At 39.3% G+C, this 20,392-nt stretch overlaps 1 protein-coding gene across 2 annotated transcripts in view; it reads left to right on the forward strand.

The window, feature by feature from the left end:
- PTH2R (parathyroid hormone 2 receptor) overlaps positions 1 to 19,653 on the forward strand; it is a 136,541-nt gene extending 116,888 nt beyond the window's left edge. For both annotated transcript variants that reach the window (XM_016950398.4, XM_526012.8), the window contains exons 10-13: positions 5,858 to 5,952; positions 14,151 to 14,289; positions 15,783 to 15,824; positions 18,409 to 19,653. In XM_016950398.4, coding sequence (XP_016805887.2) covers positions 5,858 to 5,952; positions 14,151 to 14,289; positions 15,783 to 15,824; positions 18,409 to 18,804 — 672 coding nt within the window. In that variant the 3' untranslated portion in view covers positions 18,805 to 19,653. The remainder of the gene's footprint in view (positions 1 to 5,857; positions 5,953 to 14,150; positions 14,290 to 15,782; positions 15,825 to 18,408) is intronic.
- Positions 19,654 to 20,392: the final 739 nt, after the last annotated feature.

A 20,392-nucleotide genomic window follows, 5' to 3' on the forward strand; every position in this document is an offset into this window, starting at 1 on the left:
TGTATAACTAATTTAATGACATATCTTTTATATTTGAATAACAGAAATTTCTTCCAGGGTCACCTTTCTTATAGTACATACATCTAAGCTATGCTTACAGAATAGGAGTAATAAAAGAGAAAATCCTAAACTCAGTGTTTAAAGCAACCCTTAACTGGCATTAAAAAAACAAACACACCATAAAACCTATTAGGGAATTAGGGTCTGGCACTCATTGAGACTTTAGAATTCATATGCTTATTTTTTGCAGTAGTTCAGGCAGTAGTTCCTTTTCTGGCAACTCCATAAAAATAATTCATAGAATCAAAGAATGTTCAAGTTGGGAAGCATTTTGGGGATATCTTGTCCAATGTTTATCTGACAACATTATTGCAGAGATTTTGACCTTTAAATAACCCTCCAGAGAACTAACGTAACTGACACCTTGTGGTTTGCATTAGAGATGTTGATGGGTATTAGGAATATATGGGGCAGTGGAGATTCTTTCTTTTTCAGGTCACTTTTTATTGGCATATATTTACTTACTTTTAGATGTTTGTTTCATCATGCCTCACATCATCATTGTGTATCCAAGCTAAGAACTAATCTTTCTGGTCAATAAACAGTTTGTGGTGTTTATCATGGGTTTGCTCATTGTATCAGTAATGATCAAATTTGAATATTGAATGACATTGAATGACTAAGCAAGTAGGTGACTCCTGAGGAAGCTGCATACTACATAGAGTGCATTAAATACTGAGCTAAATTTTTTTAAAATAAATGTTTTGTTTTGCATACCTGTCCCAGGGTATCTTAGGGAGCTCTGGCAGAAGGAATAAGATGGTATTTCTAGTAAAGGCCTTTAGGAAATATTTTAGGTGATAAGTTTTAAAAATATTATATCTAGTGCACTTTTCAAAATATGAAAAGAAAGGGACAAACAAGGTACATGCTTCTCAGCTGCTCTTGGGTGAGTGATTCATTTTCTCCCAGTTGCAGGGAGAGGTGCAGTCACCAAAAACAAGGGTTGACTAGGAAGGAAGGAATTTTAAGAAAAATGGATAAAATTTAATCTCTGATCATTGACACAATTATAAATACCAAATTGATTTTTCCCCCAGAGAAAAATCTCCCCTTCAGAACTCCTTTTCTTTTCTAAGTCAGTTAGAAATATAACTTTAAATGAAATTAAAGCTCTAACATTTGCCATAGAAACTGTCTCCAAGTTATAAATTGAATTCCACCTGATTAGAAATGAACTATATATTTTGTCTTTATATTTGTGATACAGATAATCAAATTATAGTATTTGATAGAGATCAGGGAGTTTATTACCTGTTATGTAAAAGTTCAGCATTTAGTACCAATATGCAAATAAACAAAGCAAAAAAGTTCTTATGTTTGTGATATTGAAAAATAAGCCAATACATGGGGTGAGCAGATATGATGTATTTAGAGTGTCTCTGAGGGAAACTAACACATAGCATCTCTCTTGGCTGCCCTGATTCTAAACATGTTAAGATATAAAGTAAGGGAGTGAGGGAGAACCTTATTGCTGCGGGAGGCTGGGGTGGATGATGTGACCCTAGCTCAGTTAGACAAGTGGATCCACTGAAGAACCCCATAATCAGTCAGGATCTTCCCACCTGGGCACAGGATGCTGAAGGGTAGGCTCCTATCCCTGGAGACGCTGCAGAGAAAGTCTGCTCACTGCAAGTTACCTTTTCTATGCCTAAATTTTGACTTCTTTAAATGATTACATCTTTTGCGAGTTATGCCTAGAAGTGAAAATTCTACATTGAAGGGGGATGTGCTGATTTACCTCAGTATAAGTAGTGTTTAGAGCACGCATATCTCATTTGCCTATTTATTCACTCTCATTGGACAAATCTTGATTAAACACCAAGAACATTGCAGGCCCTGTGTGAGGCAATGGAGAGGAGAGAGTAGAGGAGAAGATAGACACGAATTTCTTCTCCCACAGCTAAAGTTTAGTGAGTGAGACTAACATTTAAACATGAAAAATGCTTCTGAGAATAAGTGACATTCAGCCTGAACCCTGAGAACTGAGCTAGGAAGGGCGAGTGAGTGGAGAGAGTAAACGATCCAGGCAAAGAAAACTCCAGGAACCAAGTCTCGGAGACAGGACAGCCTGAGCAGCCGGCACTTCCATGGCTGAAATGTTTTCTTTGTTTTAGTTCATCTGTGGTTCACTCTGAACAAATCTTTACTTTTATTTAAATCATTAATTGCAGACTACATATTGGGTACAGTGTACACTGCTCAGGTGATGTGTACACTAAAATCTCAGGAATCACCACTAAAGAACTTAGCATGTAACAAAAAAACCCCCTCTACCCCAAAACTATTGGAATTAAAAAAATGAATCTTTCATTGCAAAATAATTTGATTTCTATATTTGCATTATTTTAAAACCATATTTACAAAAAATTCATTCTATGTGTTATTGGCTTTAATGTTTATTAAAGGTCATGTTATTCTAAGCCTTCTCTCTTTTTTTAAATTTCTTTGCTTTGTTTTGTCTGTAGTTTGCTTCAAGCAAAATTTTTCCTACATGAAGTTTACATGAAATACACAAGAACCTTTTAATGATTTTTTTCTTAGAATTATATCTTAATTTTAAAAAATTACTACTACTAGTACTAGCACTACTACTAGTACTACTACTACTACTAGCACTACTACTAGTACTACTACTAGTACTAGCATTACTACTACTAGTACTACTAGTAGTACTAGCACTACTACTACTAGTAGTACTAGCACTACTACTACTACTAGTACTAGCACTACTACTACTAAAATCTCACCAGAAACTTCCTCTTTGTCTTATTCTCTTTTATTTCTTTTGCCTGGTATAAAATGTCACCTTCCCATTTGCAGACTCAAGTCTTCCTTTAGTGCAAGATTTTTCTTCTGTTATGTTTTTATTGATTTATTCTATTGTTATCTTTTCTTCAGAAAAAGAAGTAATCTGCCACATCCTCCAGATAGGCATCTTATACCTCATATACCTCCTCACATCTGTCTTTGTTCTTCTTCTTTTCTTTTTTTAGTGGCTTAAAAGAACATGCATTTGTTCTCTTATAGTTCTGGAAGTCAGAAGTCCTAAAATCAATGTGTCAGCAGGGCTGCCTTCCTTCTGGAGGTGCTGGGGGGAGTCCTTATCCTTTTCAGCTTCTAGAGGCCACTGGCATTCCATGACTCTTGGTCCCTTCCTCCATCATCAAGCCAAAAGTGTAGCAATTTCCACTCTTATATCCCTGGCCACATCCTCACTCGAACACCCTTTCTCAAACTCTCAAGTCTTTGTTCTTTTTCCCTCCCTTTCAGAGGATTCTTCAGGTGTCTCCTAAATTGCCGAATTCATTTTCTTGCTTTGTCAGATCTACTGTTTTTTGTTCTAATAGTGATTTTAAAATTTGGTTATATTTTAGATTCCTTATAATCTTTTGTTAATCAATCCTGCTCTTAAATTTCTGTCTCCATCTCAGTCTACTATTAACTCAACTCTATTTTATGGACACTATAGTGCAGTGGTTAAGGGTGTACAGTGTGGATCCAGGCCGCATGGGCTGCATTAAGGCCCTGCCGCTTGCTAGCTGTGTGGCTGGGCAAAATATGTGGAATCTGTGCCTCAGGTTCCTCATCTGTGAAATGGGGACAAGAAAATGCCTGTCTCATAGAGCTGCTGTGAGACTAAGAGTCAATTCATTTACCATAGTTAGTAGTCAATAACTTAGTTTCTAATTAACCCATAGTCTATATTTTTCTAAATTATTCAGAATAATTATTTAGAATTTCATCCAGCTGTTCTCGCATGTATCAATATGTGTGTATATATGTCATGTGTGTATTTTGTTACTTATCTTTTAAGGCATCAAGTTTTACTTGGTCTTAATATTTTAAAATTCTTAATTCTTTCCATAATCAATTTGGTTGGCCTTGAACGTATCTTCTCAGTTATTAAATGGGTGGACTGATCGGCATGTATTTCCTTTAGTCAATTTTTCTGGGGGTGGGGGGTGCAGATTTATTTAGTGTAGTCTACTAAAGGACAGAGTGCTTGGTCCTGGGTCTTTTAATAAGGTGAAGCTTAAGGTTGGCCCATCAGAAGCCATCTATACTTCTTCCTTTTCTGGGATAAGGTGTGACAAATGGCAATCCAGCTGGTATTGCCCCACAGCTCTTCCAGCTTCAGCTCCTAGCACTTAGTCCTTCACCCAGCAGTTCCATGCATCACTCCCCAATATCTTCACCTCAGCTACATCGTATTGCCGGTGACTGTTGTCTTAGAGAGACAGGAATTAATGGGGCATGAAATAAATCTTGTCATTCAGAAAGTAGCACTCACATACTTCTTTCTCAGTGACCTGAGCAGTACTCAAGTAGCTTTTCACCTTCTTATTAAAACAAAATCTATCTGTGAGCTGCGAGTTGTAGTGGGTGAAGATGGAAATCCTCAACTCTCATGTTTTGCATCTTTTTGTCCTCCTGAACAGAAGGTATCAGATGGTGGTTAAGGATTCACAATACAGACTCACATAGACCTGGTTCAAATTCTAGCCGATTGGTGGATATTCCAGGTTAAAGCAGTTAATCTCTTTGAGCTAAAGTTTCTTCATCCATAACAAATGGATGTAAAAAAATAAAAGTGTCTCCTCCATGTTCATGTAAGGTTTTAAATTAGAAAATGTTCAATAAATGGCAGCTATTATCGGCCTGGAAACATCCCTTTCCTTTCATCAGCTCACAGCACAACTTTGTTTTTCCCCCATGTGTGGGGCTCAAGACCTAGCCCTCAGTTTTTGTAGAAAGTTGTGATTGTTGAGAGGTGCTCACAGGGTTGTCAGTGGTCGGATAGCAGTGAGTTTGGTGGGGTGTTCAGGGCTGATACAGTCAGTCAGCTGAATTTGGGACTGAGGCGCACAAATCCTCTGATAACCAAAATTTTCTAACTTCTAGAAATGATTGAGGACTCTGCCAGACAAGTTATCCCCAGGACTGCAGGACTTGATGGCTTTCTCTTCTGCCCCTGCTCTGGCAGGGACAAGTGCCTACTGTTGGCAATCTACATTTCCATTATTCCTAAGCACTAGCACTTTCTGGAAAGCAGACATCTCCCTGAATGGAGGGACCCAGAGTTTCAGGCCTCCATCCCCTTATGACCCCAGACCTGGAGACATGTTCTTCATCGTCATCTGGAATGTCTTCACTGATCCTTGAGGTCCTCAGACAGAAAGGGGCTTATTCCTTCAACACTCCCCTCCCTCCCCTTTTAAAAGCCAGAACTTGATTATCTCTAGTGGTATTCACACTTATAACATTCAAAAAATCAATCTCATTGACTACACTGGGAGCCTTTTCTTATATAACATCTTACTTCCCTTTAAAAAAAAAACACACCTCATATTACCTTCACCCAATACTTTTCATACATCATAGACAGAGTGAATCCCCAAAATAGCTCTATTATTCCTCTCTCTAAAGTAGAGAAGTAGCTGAGAATTCATTTTAAAGAGGACAGTTGATTACATTTATATAATAACTATTACCCTTTGTCCTGCCACTTTGCCAAAGGGCTTCATCTAAACTTCAGTTTAGAAAGCTCCTGTGGATCCCAGCAGATCATCCTCTGGTATTTTCAGTGTTGTTGAAACTTTGTATTTCTTTGTGTTTTCATGAGGGTGAATCAAGAATCACTAGCCTTCCAATATCTGATCTCAGGTTCCCCTGTTCACATTTATGAAATGGGCAATTTTTCTTATTTGAATGGAAAAAATTTCAATTTATGTAAATGTTTATAAAAATCTTGAAGACTAACAATAATTCTTTGTAATCTTACCTTCTTTTTCAGCTGAATTTTATTCTGTTTCTGAATACGGTTAGAGTTCTAGCTACCAAAATCTGGGAGACCAATGCAGTTGGGCATGACACAAGGAAGCAATACAGGTAATTTCAGGAGAGGCATCCATCAGAGGAAATATTTTGGTTACTATTTCTTTCCTTTTTTTTTTTTTGAGACAGGGTCTCGCTCTGTTGCCCAGGCTGGAGTGCAATGGCACAATCTCGGCTCACTGCAACCTCTGCCTCCCGGGTTCAAGCAATTCTCATGCCTCAGCCTCCCGAGTAGCTGGGATTACAGGTGTGCACCATCATATCCAGTTAATTTTTATATTTTTAGTAGAGATGAGGTTTTGCCCTGTTGGCCAGGCTGGTCTCAAACTCCTGACCTCAGGTGATCTGCCTGCCTTGGCCTCCCAAAGTCCTGGGGTTACAGGTATGAGCCACCATACCCAGCCTTTGGTTACTATTTAAGTAAAGAACAGATATAAATTGATTTGAAATATCTTTAAGAGATTAAATTTATGAATGTATATTTATTGTGTGATTTATCAGAAAAGCATATATATATTAAGAAAACATAAGTAACCCCAAAAGCTACCCCTTGTGCTTAAATTCTAAATATATTTTAAGATCTGTTTTTAGCAGATTGGGATGTTCTCATCAACTATATATGAACTCCCAGAAAATATCTTGATGATCTTGGCAGACAATTTTATTTGCATTCTACAAATATGTCATAACTGAAGAGATCAAGTGGATTTGCTGTATTGTTTTTAATCTTTACATCAAATTGTCTCTCACTAAATATGCAAATATATTGACTGAGAGAGGTCCATTCTTCAGCCTTTCATGAAGAAAAGGACAAATAGAATGTTTGTGATTATTATCAAACTATCTTAAGGTTGTGTGCATTTTGCATAATGATCGTTTTGGAAATTCTGAATATTAGTGGCATCTATCCAACTGGACACATACATCTAGTAATCAGGTAGATGTGGATTTGGCTTTATAATCTCCAGTTAACTATTTATTTCTGTCTCAGATTGTTATGAAATGCTATCTCAGACACAGAGAGGAAAAACATCATAGTCAGCATTTTGATCTTCTCTCACAAATCTTCCATAAGTCCTCGTTGATTTAGTCCTCTCCACCATTTAGGTAGTTATTGCGGGATCTGGCCAGCAGCCCGCCATGCAACGGGGCTCTCTCTTTGTTCCCAGGCAGATCGGCAGGTTGAGAAATAATAGACACACGCAAGATAGTGAAAGCTGGGTCCAGGGGGGTCACCACCTTCTGGTCCCACAGTGCCAACAAATGCACTGGATATACCAGCATTTATTATTAAGTTTAGTGAGGGTGGGGTAGGTTAGTGAGGGATTTAGGGTCGTTTGATTATGAGGTGAGATGGTCACATGGGGATGAAGTAATTCTTTAACATAACATTTGTATGCAGAAGTACAGTATACAGAGATAAGAATTTACAATATAGTGTGTGCATTAGTAATTTCTAACAGAGCCTTAAAACAGAAACACATTCTTTCCATAACCTATTATTAGCAAGATATTAATCAGCAGTAACAGTTGCAGCAAAAGCTGATTACAAACAATCCACAGAAAGAGGAAGTGAAGCTAGACAACCGGTTAGACCAGAAATTCTCAGAAGGGAGTATGCCTTAACCCTAAAGAGGCCTGGAAGAGCTGTCCAAGATGAGGGCGTTTATAGCCCTATCTTATCCATATGGACAGGCACCCCCCATGCGTCCGTTTATAGGCTCTCCACAAGGGTCGCATTCCATTCCCAGAGCCATGAACATCTGCTTTTCTGGGATAGGAATCTTGGTGATGTGAAACCTCGCTGACTACACGTCCATTCATAGGCTCTCTGCAGGGGGAAGCACATCACGTGCTGTTGGCTCATTCTGGCAGTCCAACCTGGCATTGTCTTTACATAATCCTGCATGCAACTTTGTATTTACAATAATGAGGAGCATTTCAACTTTTATTCCTTAGCAATAGTTTCAGGGGGGCTCCCTACAGGTAGTATTTACTGTTGAGCTGCAAAGACTACAGGTATGACCTGCAGGATTCACAGTATCCTATGCCCATAGAATGCACAGTATTAACAAATCAGCAGCTGCTAGTGCCAGTTATTTTTAATATGCTGTCAGTGGTAGTATTATACATTGTGCATGAGTTTATGGTGAAAGGTCTATGCTATACTAATATAGCTTGTCTCTCATGTCACATCCCATCTGAGAAGACATAGGCCAAAGGATAGAATAATAAAAAATGTAAATAACTTTTCACTCTTCTTCATAAAGTGGAAGAGTGTAGTGGTGTTTAGAAGCTACTTATTTCTTTAGTTCTGAACAAAGCTGCTTATTTCTTTAATTCTGAATGACATGAACTAATACTTTTAGTAAAGTGTTGCTCAAAAGACATGAGAAATTTTGGAGGGAACAAAGGGTGGCCTATCTTTAAAAATGGATAGAATAGACAATATTTTGAATTAATTCATGGAGGATTATTTTCCAGAACAATTGAAGAGAATAATTTATCAAGGATTGAAATAATCAACTACTCAGAATTCAGAATAACTTTGAAATAATCTGGTGCCCAGAAGATTTCAAGTATGAAATTGTTAATGAGAACAGTTTAGACTAATAGAAGTCAGAAAAAGTATTTTTCAGCTAAATACATTTTTTAATGGCTGAAACATATTTAATATCCTTAATTATGTCCAAAGTTAAGTCACAGATAAAAATGTAGTGAAGAGTGACTTTTTTCAGAGAAAAATGTGGGAACCTACTTGACACCAATTTGAGAATTCAATTCCATATTCTGTTTCTGAGGCCTTAGATTTCCAAGTTTAAATAGCATCTCACTTTTTAAATAGGCTTAGGAAAATTAAATCTGTGTCCCTGTCTCAGTGACGTTCCTACAATAAGGGTTAATTAAGTATTTAAATTTATATCAGCTAATTTTTGTACCTTTAAACTTATCTTCCATTCTGTTATTACCTTTGTCTAACAAATGTTCAAATATTCTTGCTAAAATAAAACAATACAAAATTTCCAAATGGTGGCATCTAAAACAGTTACAGAGCATGTTTCCATGCATACTACTATGAAAAACAGAAAACACCTTTTGGAGCTGAGATAATCTCTCCAGGTGAATGTGTGCTCACACACAAATAAGAAAGACTTCTGAAAAGTACATAAAATCCCTTAGTTGGCATGGTGGTTTAAAATGGAAATGAGTGAATCAATCAGTTCTTAAAACAACTTTTTATCTTGAGATAATTGTAGATTCACATACAGTTGCAAAAATAATACAGAGAGATCCCATATATCCTTTAACCAGTTTCCCTCAATGGTGGCATAGTGTATAACTACAGTTTACAATCATTTACCCTAAAACAAAATTGTGTGAATAAAATTCAGTCATCTATTAGATTTAATAAGATGGATAATACATTTTTTTCCTTTTAAATTACAACTCAGTTACTTCATAAAGTAAGAAGAGGTTGCCAGGCCTGGAAAAACAGATATGAAAAAATGCAAGATTCAGTGAAAAAGAATACTTGAATGTTTTGACTAATTTCACTTCCCATTTAATGTTAGACAAAACTCATATTTAATGTTTATTTTTTAAAAATAAATCCAACCAGTATTTATTACGTAGCATGAGAGTAAAGAGGAGAGGTTTTAAGGCCGCATCCATCACTTACTGCATCACATTGAATGGATACTTTCTCTCTGTGAGCCTCTATCCTCTCTTGGCAATGGGATAATAATAGCTGTCTCCCATGGTTGTTAGAATAAAATGAAGCAAACAGCATGGGATGTAACAGGAGCATGGTGCTTAATGGCCAGTAGTGTCATGCTGAGTGCCCTCCTTGAACCCCCAATTTAGGTGGGGATGGGTAGAGACAGAGAGAGTGGGAGAGATAGATACTATGATTGATTTAATTAAATAAAATGGGGAAAGTACCAACAGAGATGCCCATACAAAGTGCTATGTATACAGAAAAGAGTGAAGGATTAATTCAAGGCCACGGGAATTGATCAAGAAAGGCTTAAGAGCAATAGTAATTTTTTAAAGCTAAATTGATTCTTAAAAGAAAATCAGAGATTTTTTAGAGCTGCTCACCTGGAGAGACATCACCTAGGGAGAGAGAGCACAGAATTAGGAATCTATTTTCTAAACAGGACACTGAGTCCCAAAACCACCTGACTTCTTTGCATTCCTCTCGTGGCTTTGCCCTTGGACACAGACCACACCATGTTTCCAGCAAACCAGAAGACTGCTATCAGTTGGTACATCCCTGAATCATCTTATTAGACAGCTGTGCATTTTCAGAGAGCCAGGGTATAAAAACGTACAATGTGCATGGGTGGCCATATGGACGCTGAAAAAAATCAGTGCCCAGGATTGCTACATGATTTGAATAGAGAGTAAAAGTCCATTTTAAGTGAACAGCCAGACCCATGACCCATGTACACATTTGCCTGGCATATGCAAACTAGCAAAGCTCATCACTATTCACAGGGCTATAATTAGTTACATTCCACTGGACAGAATTTGTATTTCTATGGGCAGGAATTATTTGCATTACTGTGGTAGGCATATTTCTATATTGGCCCCCAAGATTCCTGCCCATGGGTGTATAAGCCTTGTAAAATCCTGCTCCCCCAATACCCTTCGCCTTGAGTGTGGTTGAGACCTATGATGGGGTAGCCTTTCCATTGGTTAGTTTACTTTATATGACAAAGATGTTAGGATAGTCATTCCTGTGATTATGATGTGTTATATAAGATTCCATCCTGTGAGCTTGGAGAGAGATTCTCCTGCTGGCTTTGAGGAAGCAATCTGACATGTTGTGAGGGCCTATAGCTAGAACCTGAGAAAAGCCTGCAGGTATTGAGTGACCGCTGGTTGACAGCCAAAAAACAGCCCCGCAACTGCAAGAATCTGGGATTTTTCAAGCAACCTGAATGAACTTAGAAGTGAACCCTGAGGCCCAGATAAGAATGCAGCCAACACTTTAATTTCAGCCTTGAGAGACTGTGGGCCAGGGGCCCAGGGTATGTGCCTGGACTCCTAGCCTATGGAAACTGAGAGAGAACAAATGAGTATTGTTTTAAACCACTAAATTCATACTAGTTTGTTATACAATAGAAAATGAATATAATTACTACCTGTTTTTAATAAACAAACTTCTATCTCCATGGAGTTATAGAAGAGCTTAGTCCTAGAAAAAAAGGGAGAAAAACCCAGATGGCTGAGCCTGGAGGATACCCACTACATTTTGGTTGCCTAAAGCAAATTTTCCTTATTCTACATTGAACCAAACTGTCCCCAATGTTTACATTTGTGATAATTTCACAATGTGCTACACTGGTGTATTTTTTGTTTTAACTTAATTTTGGGCTCCTAGTCATACACAGTAGGAAAAATCAGTAGCTTGATTTTGAGAACGGTCTCTGGGAGGATTTACCCTTTCATCTTTTTTTTTTTTTTTTTTTTTTTTTTTTTTTTTTTTTTTTGAGACGGAGTCTCGCTCTGTCGCCTGGGCTGGAGTGCAGTGGCGCGATCTCGGCTCACTGCAAGCTCTGCCTCCCGGGTTCACGCCATTCTCCTGCTTCAGCCTCCCGAGTAGCTGGGACTACAGGTGCCCGCTACCACGCCCGGCTAATTTTCTGTATTTTTAGTAGAGACGGGGTTTCACCGTGTTAGCCAGGATGGTCTCGATCTCCTGACCTCGTGATCCGCCCGCCTCGGCCTCCCAAAGTGCTGGGATTACAGGCGTGAGCCACCGCGCCCGGCCTACCCTTTCATCTTAAAGGAGGAAATATAATTTTTGTTTAAGAGTGATGTTAGACAAGACTTTCAAGGTTTTGCAAGTGAGTTAATTCTGTCCCCTTTTATCTGATTAGGCTGAACTAAAATGCCATGAAGGCACTCAGTGTCCTGCCCACATAGACAGTGGTGGGAAGGGGGCACTCACCATCAGGATTCAGGAGAACAAGCACATCCCAGGGAGCCCTGACGGTTGAAAGAACCAGTTAGGTCAGAGGAACCCACTGTTTATCAAGGATCTTGCCTTGGATGGAACAGATTTAAGGTAGAATCTTCATATTGAATAGGCTGTAGGTAACTCAAAGTATGAGGTGTGAGTACCAGGAGCAGCATAGGAGAAAGCCCGTAGGCTGCAGGGAAGCTCTGAATGTGAGGATGAGTGGGTGGAGCAGATGGTTCAGGTACTAGTGAGAGATAAGACAGGCAGAGGACAATGAGGTGTAGGAAATGTACAACTCCACCTACTTCTACATTAGGCATTTCAATATGATTTCAACATGATTTTATGGGACATTCTAGCTCCTATTGTCAAGAGGGTTATGATAGGAAAGTGTATGTACATGGAAGATGATTCCCAGTAAAGCCTGAGAATATTATAGCTCATATGGACTTCTAGGCCCTATTTCCTCATTTTGGAGATAAAACTAAATCACACTCACACAGGTAGTTAATATCAAGTATGGAACCTGAATCAAGATCTCTGTAGCCTTAGTCTAGTGTGATCTGTACTCACTCATACAGCTTATTTCCAAGAAGAAAAACAGATAAACAAATAAAGCAGCAGGAGGAAAGACTAGTGAGAAAGGAAGAGGGTCAATTGTTTGAGATTATTAGAGTGTAAATAATTCACAGAGAAAGGGAGATATTTGCAATAATTATGAAAGAAGAAGCCAGATTTGGCAATTTCTTGGATAAAAAGTATAACCTCACCCACTCCAGGAAAACCTCCCAGAAAATAGTATGCTTGAGGGTGCTAGCTATCTATTGCTGCAAAAGGAATGACCACAAACCTAGTGGCTTAAAACAACTCCCTTGCTATTTCCCAGTTTCTGTAGGTCAGGAATCTGGGTATGGATCCCCTGCTTCAGGATCTCTTACCAGGCTGCAATTGATTTGTCAGCTGGGGCTGTGGTCTTATCTTAAGGTTGGACTGGGGAAGAATCTACTTCTAAGTTCATGTGATTGTTGGTAGGATTCAGTTACTTGCTGGCTGTTGTCCAGATGCCACCTTTCCTTGCCACATGGGCCTCTCAGTATAGCAGTTCACAACATGGTGGCTTGCTTCATCAAACCAAGCAAGAGAGCCAGTCTGCTAGTGAGATGAAAGTTACAGCCTTATGCAATGTAATCTCAGAAGTAGGATGCTGTCATCTTTGCCATAATCTACTGGTTAGACACAAGTCCCAGGTCTTGCCTACACTTAGAGGGAAAGGATAAAACAGGGGCAAAAATAGCAGGAGGGGGGATCATGGAAGCCCACTTAGAATAACCATCATATTGGAAAGCCTGGAATTCTTCCAAATACTTAAGAAAACTTGTAGAAAGAGGCAGTTAAGGAGAATGATGAAACTATATCAAACTACTTAGTTTGCCAAAAAAAAAAAAAAAAAAAAAACAGACAAAATAGACCTAAAGGCACTTTGAGACAGAGTATTTGGCAGAGAATATTCAGAGAAGTCAAGATGAACTGACCACATATGGCTCATAGAAAAATATAAAATGTCTCCCAAAATAAGCATCATCAGTGAAAAATGGAGATACAAATGTAAGAAGAAACAAGGGAGTAATTGATTTTAAAATGAACAAAATAAGCTAAACTACTTCTATGAAAGTAAAGGCAGTTAATCTGGATAGAAGTAACACTTCTTTAAGTCTCAAATATAGAAGTTAAAGGAAACTTAGGACAGAAAAAAGGCATTTTACAACTTTATGTAAATAGATTCCTTTAAGCAAGAAGAGTGGAAATAAGACTGGAGAGATTTAGGGGCTAGCAATTACAGGGAGTGAGAATAAACTACCTGATTTAGTATGTAAGTGACAGAAAGAGGAGGGAAGGGAAAAAACTAACAGAAGCAGTGGGATCCAAAGAGATAGAGAAAGGTCAGCCCAAGCCTGGGCAACATGGCGAGACCCCGTCTCTACAAAAAAATTAAAAAAATATTCAGGCATGGTGGCAAGCACCTGTAGTCACAGCTACTTGGGATGCTGAGACAGGAGGATTGCTTGAGCTCAGGAGGTCGACACTGCAGTAAGCTGTGATCACGCCACTGTACGCCAGCCTGGGAGACAGATAGAGTGAAACCCTGTCTCAAGAAAAGATAAAAAGAAAGTGTCAGCCCCACCCCCATTAGCTCTGCTAAGTTTTTTTTTTCCTCCAGCATGCTGTCTTTACTGAAAGGCACTCTAGTTAATGAATGAAAAGACTTGCTGTTCTCCTTTAGGAAACTGGCCAAATCGACACTGGTCCTGGTCCTAGTCTTTGGAGTGCATTACATCGTGTTCGTATGCCTGCCTCACTCCTTCACTGGGCTCGGGTGGGAGATCCGCATGCACTGTGAGCTCTTCTTCAACTCCTTTCAGGTAAAGGGTGCTGCCTAGTCATCTGATTCTTGTAATTTGCAGTTTTTTTTTCCTTTTGGTCACTTACAACCTTTTTCTCTGCACTCTCTCTGGCTTTGATGCACCTGTCTGGGGAGTTGGGGGGTACAGAAAGGTCAATATTTCTATAGTGCCTGTGCTTTTCTGTCCTATAGAGGTCAGGTTAATCCTCTGCTCACAGCAGGAGCAGTTCTGGAGCTGTTCCTCACACAAAAAAAGCCTGGACAGAGAGATAAGGAAACATCTTGTTGTAAAATATGTAACACCTATAAGAATGAGGTCCTCTGCTTGTGTGTATGGAAGATAAACAAAAGTAAAAGAAGGTGAAGGCAGGAAAGAGCAAAAAGGAGTGGGGAGGGGAGGCAAAACTGAGGAAGAGGTTGCTGGCACACATTTTATCTCATTTGAAGCTGTAATTACCATCTTCTCTCACATGGATTACTCTTTGTCCTGCTTACTCATTTGCTAGTCCACATATGATAGTCTGGAGAATCTTAAGAATATACATTTGATCATGTCATATACTTGCCAGAAATACTCAAAGATTTCCAGTTGCAGTCAAACTAAAACTCACACACCATTGTTTGGCATACACAGCCCTGCATGTCGTGGAGCCTGTCTGCCTCTCACCCTGTATCACACCAGCCTCCATGTAGCTCATTAAGTTAGGGCACAATATTGCTTCCATACGTTCTGTTGCTTAAGTTCACCTCTGCCTCTAGGGCTCACACTTGTATTCCTTTTGCCTGGACTGCTTTTTCCCCAAATATTTACACAGCTGGCTACTTGTTCTTGTCACTGAAACACACTTGAATATCACTCTCTCAGAGATACTTTGTTGAGTTCCTCATCTAATACATCCACTACATTACTCTTTTTAAAATCACTCGTTTCTTTTCTTGCATAACCCTTCTCATTTTGCATTTTTCTCATGTGCTATTTGTTTATATTTTATCCATGTCTCTTCCTTTCTAGAACAGGGAACTTGTCTGTTTTGTTTACATTGTTTATCCCTGCCCCTGTCATGCTGAACAGCTACCACACTGCATAAGCTCAATAAATATTTTTGAATGAACGAAATAAAAGGTTTCTTTGTATTCTTACCATACAATACTTTATGTTTGTAGTTTTCAGCATTTACAGCTTATAACTTCCTCTTACCAAGCAGAGGATAGGTATTATGTGATCCATGGGTCACAACATAAATGAAACTGATAGGATAGAAACCTATTCCTTGTGTATCTTGGAATGCTTTATTTAGTGACTTATTTGGTTCAGCTGACACCAAGGAAAGACGTCAAACAAATTTAATGTAAACATAAGGATTTGGAAACACTAGGAGAGAATAATTTGTATATAATTCTCTGAAGGAATCATAAAAAAACAATTTTTGGACATACATATTTTGGCACAAGATGCTTAAGTGCTGTGAGTTTCTGAGTTGGCAGTGGGCTGACTTTCTCTTTTGTCTGCAGGGTTTCTTTGTGTCTATCATCTACTGCTACTGCAATGGAGAGGTAGGTTTGTAGGAACCTTGGACAGGTCTCGCTTCAGCTTGTAAATGGCCATCACAATGTATCCTGAATCTCTTTAGAATTTCCAGGATTTCCAGGATGGAATGGGTGAGGAGAAGGAAGCTATTTTAATCATAAATTATTTTGGAAAAGAAAGAATTAGTGTAAATAACCTAAAGTCTTCCTCTTCTAGCACTTTTAAATGTGAACTCATCTGTACACTCTGACATTAAAAAGCAACTTGTTGGAATACAAACAGACACTTGGATGGACAGTGAACATCATATTCTGGTTAATACTTAAATTTCTATTCCATTTTAAGTTCTGTACAAAACTCATTAGTTTCCCTGGGACAAATTCATTCAAATATTTTGATGTTTTTTGAACTATAAGATGATGATGGGACAATTTCAGTTCATTTAGGAGTTGGCTGGAGAGAAGTAACTACACTAGATAATAATACATTTTACCTTGTAACTTTTAATATGCCCTGCTGTTGGATGAGCTGCCATGTTTCTTCTCTCAAATTTTAAGCTTGCTGCAGGGCCCAGAAGTGCATGGATACTTTTATTGCGGTAGACCAGCTGATGCTTCTGACCATGTTTAGGGTTTGGACATTGTGGCATGCTAGTCCAGTGCTTGCAGAAAGAGCTTAAATTAATTTCCTGACTTACTTGTGTATTGTTCTTACCTTATTTTGCAGGAGGGGTAAGTAGGTCAGTTTAAGAGTTAAAGAAAGAGGAAAGAAACCCAAAAAGCACTCAACAGTCAAAGATGGGTTTATTTTGGAGAATAAACCTGGGAGGGGCTTCTGGCCAAGTTAGGTCAGAGAGCCTTCTCTCTTACAGACTAAGAGTTTTTAAGGGTTCAGGGTGGGAGAGCTTATCACAGGCTTGGACTGCTTCTGTATCTCTTTGTCTTGCTTATCTGGGAGGGAGAATTTTTGTGTCTTTTCCCATACATCGTCCTGCAGCTGCAGGCACAGCCCCTCCTACCCCCCGCCCCCCAAGTCTGCTTTTAGCTTCCGTATCTTGGTGCACCTAAAGGGAAAGGAATGTATTTATTAGGACCCACTGTTTTACTGGGGTCCATTGTAGACTGTGAAGTTTTGTGGTTACCCAAGAGACTTTCTCCACTTCCTCTGTGCCCGAGATGTCTTATCAGTGTTTTATACTGTCTGCTCTTTCTGGCTGCTTGTTGTTAGAAGGGAAGTGATTTCCTCAAAATGCATGAGGTTAGAAAGGGAGCTGGACTTAAAGTGGTGGTGTTTGTCCAAGATGATGGTGCTTCTGCTCTGTCAGTCAGGTGTTGATTTGTTTTTGCCAAGATGAACAGATAGAAGTTTGTTGTTTCAGGTGACATCAGCATACTAGATTTCCACTGCTTCCCATGGAACTTCCAAATAAACTCTCTTCTGAAAAGTGGCAATTGAAGTAGAAATGAATCTTCAGTAGTAGGAATGGAAATAAGAGCCCCACCCTATTAAGAATGCATTTGCAGTGCCTGCTTTTCTATCCACGAGCCTTCTTTTCTCGCTCTGACTCCTTTAGGCTGCCAATGCAGATTGATAGCATGACAGTTACATTTCAAATTGAGTACCTTCTATGCCATTCCTCAGCCTCAGCTGGTGCCAAAGACATCAGCAATTTAAGTGGTGAAAACAGATTTTATTCAGTAACTATTGACAGCAGGGGAAAGAGCTGAGCCCAATTCCACTTCACACAGAAGTGATTTGGGCATTTTAAAGGGAGAATGGGGGAGGTGGAGTGTAAGGGCTCAGTAGAGTCAAAGAAGTGAAAAAATATTTGGTCAGTATAAACACGTTTAGGCCAGCTGTGCTAGCAATCAGGCAGTTATTTAAGATAGAATTCTATCTTCCCACAGAGACTGGGAGACAAGAGGCCTTATCCCTCTTGATTTTTATATTTTGAAGGGATGGCTCTCAGGTCCTTGAGAGAGATGCTTCTGAGTTAGAAGAGCTACATATTTACAATTGTGAACCTTTTTAGTAAATGCCCTAAGAAAGGGGAGTCATAGGCCTATCATCAGGTGTGTGCTGGCTAGAGCAAATAGTAAATTCTCCTGGCAGCACTGAGCTTTCTCAGGCAGGCACTATCAATGGCTGAGATCATCCTAGGGATGCCACCTTGTGCTGCTAGAACCATGCTTGAGTTTGGGCAGGTCTCAGTGCAGGGGTTCCAGTGGGCTTGTCATGTGCCACGCGAGAGTTCTGAAGTTCTCACTGGCAATGTTTATCTTGAGTTTCTCTTCCAACCCAGAATCTCCTTTTTTTCCTCTCCCATATGTCAGGTATTTCTATGGGCTGCATTTAAACTTCTGTTTAAAGTCTGATCCTGGACAAGTCCCTTCACCTCTCTCTAAGCTTCAATTTGCTCACCTCCAAAACTAACACTTGTCTCGAAGGTTTTTTGAGGTTGAGAGAAAATCATAGATAAAGTCCCTGGCACGTAGAGGAACCTCAATCAATGATTATTGCTGTCATTGAAATCAAGGCAAACATCTTTGTAACAAGGCTGCAGGGTCTCCTTTAGGATTTCTCATGCACAGCATGTTTCTCGTGGCTTAGGTTCAGGCAGAGGTGAAGAAGATGTGGAGTCGGTGGAATCTCTCCGTGGATTGGAAAAGGACACCGCCATGTGGCAGCCGCAGATGTGGCTCAGTGCTCACCACCGTGACGCACAGCACCAGCAGCCAGTCACAGGTGGCGGCCAGCACACGCATGGTGCTTATCTCTGGCAAAGCTGCCAAGATCGCCAGCAGACAGCCTGACAGCCACATCACTTTACCTGGCTATGTCTGGAGTAACTCAGAGCAGGACTGCCTGCCACACTCTTTCCACGAGGAGACCAAGGAAGATAGTGGGAGGCAGGGAGATGATATTCTAATGGAGAAGCCTTCCAGGCCTATGGAATCTAACCCAGACACTGAAGGATGCCAAGGAGAAACTGAGGATGTTCTCTGAATGGACATTTGTGGCTGACTTTCATGGGCTGGTCCAATGGCTGGTTGTGTGAGAGGGCTTGGCTGATACTCCTATGCTTGAGTTCAAAGGCTGAAAATTCAGAGTTAAGGTGTTACTTAATAAAAGTTTTTAGGCTCCATGAATTGGCTCCTGTAAATACTAACGACATGAAAATGCAAGTGTCAATGGAGTAGTTTATTACCTTCTATTGGCATCAAGTTTTCCTCTAAATTAATGTATGGTATTTGCTCTGTGATTGTTCATTTTTTTCTGCTACTTTTGGGTAGAAAAAAGATTCAATTGCTTGGCTGTAGCTTTCTCTCATATATATCACCCTAAATATAATGAAGATCATTTAGTGTGTATCATTTTCCTTTTAGAAACTAGTATTCTCTTATTTCTTACTTTAATGTACTTCTATCACTGCATTTATTTTGCCTGTGCATAGGAGCAATTAGGATCTAAAAAAATATATGGGAAGATAAAAGATCTAAGAACAAGTACTTGCTGGAAAATTAGTTGGCTGGACATTGATAAAATAATGCATTTATAACAATTACATGTGTTTCTGGGAACAAGGAAAATTTCTCAAAAAAGAATATTTCACACATCCCTTCTTTTGAATGGCCTCTTTGTGACCAGCCAGACCTCAGGTCTTCACTCTTTCTTCTTTGTAAACCATGTCATGTAGAAAGATTTCCTCAGTTAGTGAGCTTGTGTCTGCAAATTGATTTTGTTTGTAATGTATTTTGATAGCACATCACGCTGCATCTATATCTTTTTCTTGTTTGAGCTGTTACTACATTGTACATGGCATGTGGGATCAATTAAAAATTTGTTTTAAAAATACATTTTGGATCACTTTTTAAAATTTTTCTTTCAACGTCTCACCTTATTTTTGAGAAACACCAAACTTCCCTTCTCCAAATGTATACATATCAACATTTAGCTTATGTACTTTACTTAACTTGAAATTTCAGTATGTTGCAGTTTTGAAAACATGTATTGAGGGCATATTATGTATCAGCAGGCATGCTGCTAGGTTCTTACAAGCATTCATTTATTTAATTCTCACTATAGTTTATGGAGTAAGTCTTATTACTGTCACCCCTTTTACAGATGACAATGTGACTCGTGGAGGTGGAGTTAACTTGCCCAAAGTCACACAGCTGGTCATTGACAGCTCTATTGACTTTAAGTCCCATGTTCTTAATCATTATGTTGTATTGTCACCAGTATATATGTAGCCTATTAACCCATCAAAAATTCAATAAGGCTGGGCGCGGTGGCTTACGCCTGTAATCCCAGCACTTTGGGAGGCCGAGGTGGGTGGATCACCAGGTCAGGAGATCAAGACCATCCTGGCTAACACGGTGAAACCCTGTCTCTACTAAAAATACAAAAAATTAGCCGGGTGTGGTGGCACACGCCTATAGTCCCAGCTACTTGGGAGGCTGAGGCAGAAGAATCACTTGAACCCGGGAGGCAGAGGTTGCAGAAAGCTGAGATTGTGCCACTGCACTCCAGCCTGGGCAACAGAGCAAGACTCTGTCTCAAAAAAAAAAAAAATTCAATGAATTCTGAATAG

This window comes from Pan troglodytes, chromosome 13, assembly GCF_028858775.2.
Source record: "Pan troglodytes isolate AG18354 chromosome 13, NHGRI_mPanTro3-v2.0_pri, whole genome shotgun sequence".
NCBI classification, from domain to species: domain Eukaryota; kingdom Metazoa; phylum Chordata; class Mammalia; order Primates; family Hominidae; genus Pan; species Pan troglodytes.